Below are 6834 nucleotides of genomic sequence, written 5' to 3'. Positions count from 1 at the left end.
TAATCATAACATATTTTTTTATTAAAAATAACTTTTAATTTTTCTTATTAAACAGGTAGAATATAATAATAATATCAAACAGAATCTTAATATAATATATAACTTTCACTTCTACAAGATGGAATTGGAAATCTAAAATCTCATCTTAAGCCCTTTGAATTTTGGAGACGAGAAGAGTGGCAAATTCTGGTCACGTCTATGTCACCTTCTGAAAACTTTCCATTGATAATCGTTGTTAGTGATTGCTTACTGTTCGTAGTGACAGTGATTAGTGCCAAGTGCGTTCCTATTCCCACACATACACACACACACACATGACTGAAGCTTGACTGAGTGATGTTGATGGGATCTGCCAAAAAGTAAAATATTGAGTTGGAATTCCAGTCAAAGCTACTTATATAAAAAAAAATTAATTACTAAATTTAACACGAAGAAATATAATAAATCCTCATGTTAATTGTTAAAAATTTAATTTTATTATTATTTTTAAATAAAAGATAAAATTTTTATTAAATAGAAATAAAATATAAATTTTAAATATTAAATTTTATATTATTATAAATTTATATAATAAAATTTAAGATAAATTATTTATATAAAATATAATAAATGTTCAGTGCCAGAATTTTAAAAAAGTATCAAAGGGCATGCTTTTTTAGAATCAGATTTGAGCTGGGGATCGGCAACGGTTTTTAATTTGCATGGTAAAAAATACCCTTAATTATTAAACATATTTACGTTTATGCCAATATGAAAATAAGCTTTTTTTCTTCCCCACAATCATCTGCTACTTTACAGATCCCTCCTTATCTCTCTCTTTCTCCTATCTACCAGCAAATTCTCCATTAAATCTTCGTGGGATCCCTCAATCGCCCAGAATAGAGACGATTCTTCTCATTTATCAATTTTTTTCCTTTTTCGAGCATGTCTTTTCTAGCTAGATTAATCTTATACTTTCTTTATTTGACTCCTTATGATTGTGTGTGCTGATTGAAGGAAAAACTATGGATCTTGGGTGTTTGATTGTTGTCATCTTTCACTATTTTTGGAAATGCATTTTTTTCTTGTGTTCGGTTTCAAGGGAAGTAAAGGGAAATGATAGAATTTTGGGCTAAATTTTATTTTTTTGTTTAGATAAGAGGGGAAAAGTTTTCTTTCTTTATTTATTTTATATAAACCTGGGAACAAATATTCGTGAAAGGTTTTATTAATGTTTATTAATAAAATTTTTTTAAAATTTAAAACATTTTTATGCAAATTAATAAATAAATAAAATAGTAATTAAAATTGAATATAATTATGAAAATTAATAAAAACAAAATAAAATATTAATTATTAATAAAATAAAATAGTACATTTATGGTTATGACACTTGTTAGCTAATTTGTTTCTAACAACATTTGAAATAGTAATTTTAACTAAATACATAATAAATATTTTTAATTAAAAATAATTGTTTTTTTTTTTTAACTAATAGATAGAATCAAACAATAATATTAAACTTTGTATGTTTTTAAGCCTTCGGGCTCTCATATCGATTGTGAAAGTGTGAATGTGTGGTTTATAGGCATGTGCTAAGATTCTACCCAATCAATAATTGCCTAGGTGTGAGTGTAGGCACAGTAACTACTAGACTCTCCTGTGTGTGTTTCTCTCTGTCACAAAAAATAAAAAAGGCCTTGAGCCATTCTTGTGATGGTCGGTGTAGTTTGGTTGAGATCCTATGTGGGGTGTGCTCAGAACAGAGCCTTCGGGCTCCCACATCGATTGTAGAAGTGTGCGTATATGGATTTATAGGCATGTGCTAAGGCTTGCCTTGATGTGAGTGTTGGTACAGTAACTCTAGGGGTGAGCATCTGGTTTAAACCGGATCGAACTGAATTAAATTATGAAAATCTAATTACATATTTTAGAAATCGAACCGAGTTGAAATAGATGAAAAATCAAATCGAACCGAACCGCTCTATTTTGGTTCGATTCAAACAGATTGGTTTTAATTTTTGATTAATTTTTAAATTTAGACTTAATTTTTAAGTTATTTGATCTAATTTTGACTTGGGTTTGAACTTAATAAATATTAATCAATGAAATTAAATAATTTATATGTATATAATTAAATAGAGTTTACAAATTCTCCATAAAAATAAATCAATTGAAAAATCAATTTGGTTTGATTTAGTTCGATTTGAATATATAAAATTACTATTCAATTCGATTTGATTTAACTAATTTTTTCTTTAAAATCGAATTGAACTGAAATAACTGAAATTTTTATACTATAAAATAGAACTGAACCGATTAAAATTTAAAACCGAACTGATTGAATCGAATTGACTCGGTTCGATTCGATTTTTAGATTCAAATTGAAATCTGGTCACCCCTAAATAACTCCTATACTCTCGTATGTGTGTGTTTCTCTCTGTCACAAAAAAAAAAACAATAATATTAAACAGATCCTTGACATAAGTATATCGTCTTCACCTCTAAGTAACTCCTATATTACCGTATATGCCTATTTCTCTCTGTCAAAAAAAAAAAAAAAAAAAAAACAGGCCCTTGATATAAGTATATTGCCTTCACTTCTACAAGATGGAATTGGAAATCTAAAATCTCATCTCAAACCCTTTGAATTTTGGAGACAAGAAGAGTGGCAAATTCTGGTCACGTCTACATCACCTTCTGAAAACTCTACTTTAATGATCGTTGTTAGTGATTGCTTACTGTTTGCACTGACAGTGATTAGCGCCAAGAGATAGAGTGCGTTCCTATTCCCATATGTATATGACTGAAGCTTGACTGAGTGACGATGTTGGGATCTGCCAAACAGTAAAATAATGAGTTGGAATTCCAGTCAAAGCTAGGTACATAAAAAAAATTAATTACTAAATTTAACACTAAGAAATATAATAAATCCTCATATTCATTATTAAAAATTTAATTTATTATATTTATTTTAAAAAAATAAAAGATAAAATTTTCATTAAATAAAAATAAAATACAAATCTTGAATATAAAATTTTGTGCTACTATATTTTTGTATCATAAAATTTAACATAAAATATTTATATAAAATATAATAATAATTACTTAATTTAAATAATATGATGATATTAATAGAATATTTAATTTTATCACTTAATAAAAGTATGCTTTACTTGATAATAATTTACATTGTTGGACTCTGTAATTTTTTACAAATTTGATTTAGAAATCATCATCAGACATGTGAAGGAGAGTGGAGACAGTCATGATGGAGGAGGAGGAGGCTGAGAAACTGAATTTTAAATAAATCAAATTAAATTTTCAAATTTAATCGATTCAAAAATTTCTCAATGTCAACTAAAATTTACTCAGTTGTAGCCAGCAATTTGACTAAATGCATTAATTATGAGATCGTCAAAATTGAGCACTACATAGAAATGGTAGAGCCATCGTCAAGATTTGAGGGAGAGACAGAGACATTCTTGAATTCGAGGTGGAAACCCACTTCTCATTGTCATTACATATTGTTTCTCCACACATAATTAAATTAAGAGTGCTGCTAAATAGCTCAATTTGAGCTGGCTCAAATGGTATTAATGTACGTAGTTTTACTATTATACCCTTAAAAGAAAGAGAGGAAACAATTTAAAAATGGCTTCAAAGCTTGGAGCTGGTGAGATAGCTCATTTCATGGCTCATGCAAAGGAAAGCGTGCATGCAACAAGCTATTATTGCTTGCAGCCATGCACACCATTCAAGAACTGATGATTCGATGAGTGTGTCTACTGCATTAATGCATGCACATATGAGCTAACACATGCAGCAGTGATGAGCATTCCTTGTTTTTGCCTTCCTTAAAATATTTTCATTCTTTGTTTTTGCCTTCCTTAAAATATTTTCATTCTTTGTTTTTTCTTTTAAAGTTGATTCATTCTCTCAGTTTTTTCAATTTTTTTATGGCGGGGTTAAGTCAGGGAAGGTCATATCGTAGGCAATTGTTTGATGAGATATTTGATTTTAGTGAAGATGATAGTTTGTTCACTGAAGATGTGGAGGAAGATGAATCAGCTGGTGATCAAGATATGAACGAAGGAGGCATTAGAGCAGTAGCAAACACTAATGCTATTGAAGAAGGTCCTCTAACAGGGATGTTATTTCCTTGTATCAGCACTATGTTCAACTTCTATAAAGAACATGCTAGATTGAAAGGTTTTAGTGTTTTCAAAAGATCATCAGTTAATGTACGGGGTGGATCTCGCAAATATCAAACAATTAGTTGCGATAAAGGAAGGAAAGCAATTGGTGCGAAATCATCAAAAAGGATAAATTGTCCTGCAAAGATTAATGCAATCCTAAGAGAAAATGGAATGTGGCAGATTTCAAAAGTTATTTCAAGTCACAATCACGAATTGGAACCTTCTATGTCTAGATTGATGGTTGCTCACAGGTCACTGAATATGGATATGAAGAGGAGATTGGAGGCAAACGATATAGCTGGCATAAGACCCGCAAAAAGCATTAGGTTGCTTGAAGTTCAAGCAGGTGGACCAGAAAATTTAAGCTGTTTGTCAAAGGATTGTCGAAACTTCATTGAGCGAAAGAGGAGGCTACGACTTGGTGATGGTGATGCTGAGGCTATACGTAAGTTGTTTGTGAGAATGCAACGAAACGATCCTGAGTTTTTCTATTCATTTGATCTTGATGATGATTCCAGGCTTTCAAATGTTCTATGGGTTCATCCTCGTAGTCGAGCTGCTTACGAGGAATTCAATGATGTTGTTAGTTTTGACACTACTTACCTTGTTAATCGATACAAGTTGCCATTTGCCACCATTGTTGGAGTAAATCATCATGGGCAATCTATTTTATTAGGATGCGCCTTGATCTCACATGAAGATGTAAACACTTTTAAGTGGTTGTTCATGACGTGGCTTGAAGCAATGGAAGATGTTCATCCTAATTCTATTCTTACAGATCAATGCGAGAGCATGAGGAAAGCCATTAGGGAGGTAATGCCTAATACTAGACACAGATTTTGCTTGTGGCATATATTATGCAAGGTACCTGAGAAGTTTAAGGGTGTTACTGATTATGATAGTGCATGCCTTGAGTTTAAAGCTGTAATATATGATAGCTTAACCATCGAGATGTTTGAGAGAAATTGGAATGAGTTTGTGGTGAAGCATGGGTTGGAAAGAAATGAATGGCTTTCCAAACTATATGTTGATAGGGAGTATTGGGTTCCAATTTATCTCAATCACACATTTTGGGCTGGAATGGTTTCGACTCAAAGGAGTGAGAGCATGCATGCCTATTTTGATGGGTATGTTAACTCAATGAGCACACTAAAGCAATTTGTGGAGCAGTATGAGATTGCTATGTGTGACAAGAATGAAAAGGAGTTCTATGCTGATTTCAAATCAAAAAACACAGTTGTAAATTGCATATCTGTTTTTAAATGGGAACAACAGTTTCAAAAGGCATTTACTAATTCAATATTCAAGCTCGTTAAAGAGGAGATTAAACGAATGTGGTATTGCCATGTCATTCAGCCAACTGAAGAGGGAAGGCGTGAAGCAGATAATGAGCCAGGAATTGAGAGACATAAAATTATGGAGAAATCCATAATCAACAACTGGTTTCGTAGGGAGTTTGTTTATGATGTAGAGTACAGGGAAAATGGCCAATATTTCAGCTGCAATTGTAAGAAATTCGAATCAAAAGGAATATTGTGCTGCCATATCATGAGGTTGATGTCACTCAAAGACATAAAGTTCATCAACGAACGATATTTGCTTAGGCGATGGAGAAAAGATGTTAATCGTGTCCATAGTAAAAAGTTTTTTCACGGAGGGTACCCACATATGACAGAGGAGTTTGAGAAATACAGGGAGATGGAGAGGTTATTTCAAGAAGCATCCGATTTGGCTTACGATGACAATAAGATCAAATTTGTGAAACAACGGTTGGCTGAATTGAAGCGGGATTTATTGAGCTGGAATGATGGAATGATTGCTCCTACCAGTAATGCACAGGTTACTATTGACACTAACAATGTTGATGAAAACGAAGAAAATGAAAGAGTTATTCTTAATCCACATGTGACTCGTAGTCGTGGACGGCCACGAATAAACAGGCACAGATCAGTAAGGGAGATCACTCAACGAGCAAATTCTGGTAGGAATAGAAACAGTGGAAGGGGCAGGCGTAGAGGTCGACCAAGAAACAATATTAACTCGAATATTGCTGAGCAGGTATATATATATTTTTTTAAATCAGTACTAATGTTATTTATTTCATTTTTTTTTAGATATTTCATGTAACTTGTGTCCTTTTACATGTAAAGGTTGGGCCGCATAATAGCCAAACACCAGGCAGCCAAACACAAGGAAATGTTGCCGATGTCAGAATTAATCCGATTGTCAGTGGTACTATACCAAGACATCATAGTATTAGGCATTAAGGAACCCATTATACTACTAAGCATTACAATGGAACTGGTTAAGAAATTAGAATAGTATCATCAATGTAATAGCAATTTTTTATATTTTATTACATCTTATCTTATGAAATAGTCAGAGTTGCGTTTATACCTTATCAACATTAGTTAGCTAATTTTAGTCGGCTTCTGCTCCTTATGTACGCAAGACGTAGCATATTATATAATTTATTATAACTCGTAAGATCATTTTTCTTGTTAAGTTGAGATTACATTTCTGGATTATAATCATAGCCATGGTCGGACAGTGCTAAATGGCACAAATGTTGTGGCACAAATAGCACAAATGCTTATAAAATGACATAACTATCCTTATTAAAATTTTGAATGGAAGAGATGTCAAGAGACAGAGT

The 6834-nt window shown here is 32.0% G+C and overlaps 1 protein-coding gene across 1 annotated transcript; it reads left to right on the top strand.

Moving 5' to 3' along the window:
- Positions 1–3938: 3938 nt before the first annotated feature.
- Positions 3939–6445, top strand: LOC110659538 (protein FAR-RED IMPAIRED RESPONSE 1-like). The gene is made up of 2 exons (XM_058134652.1): positions 3939–6236; positions 6329–6445. The coding sequence occupies exons 1-2, from the start codon at positions 3939–3941 to the stop codon at positions 6443–6445; spliced, it is 2415 nt and encodes an 804-aa protein (XP_057990635.1).
- Positions 6446–6834: the final 389 nt, after the last annotated feature.

Source organism: Hevea brasiliensis, chromosome 14 (assembly GCF_030052815.1).
Source record: "Hevea brasiliensis isolate MT/VB/25A 57/8 chromosome 14, ASM3005281v1, whole genome shotgun sequence".
Taxonomy (NCBI): Eukaryota; Viridiplantae; Streptophyta; class Magnoliopsida; order Malpighiales; family Euphorbiaceae; genus Hevea; species Hevea brasiliensis.
The sequence above is the reverse complement of the archived record's forward strand: the minus strand, read 5'-3'. Positions and strand labels throughout refer to the sequence as shown.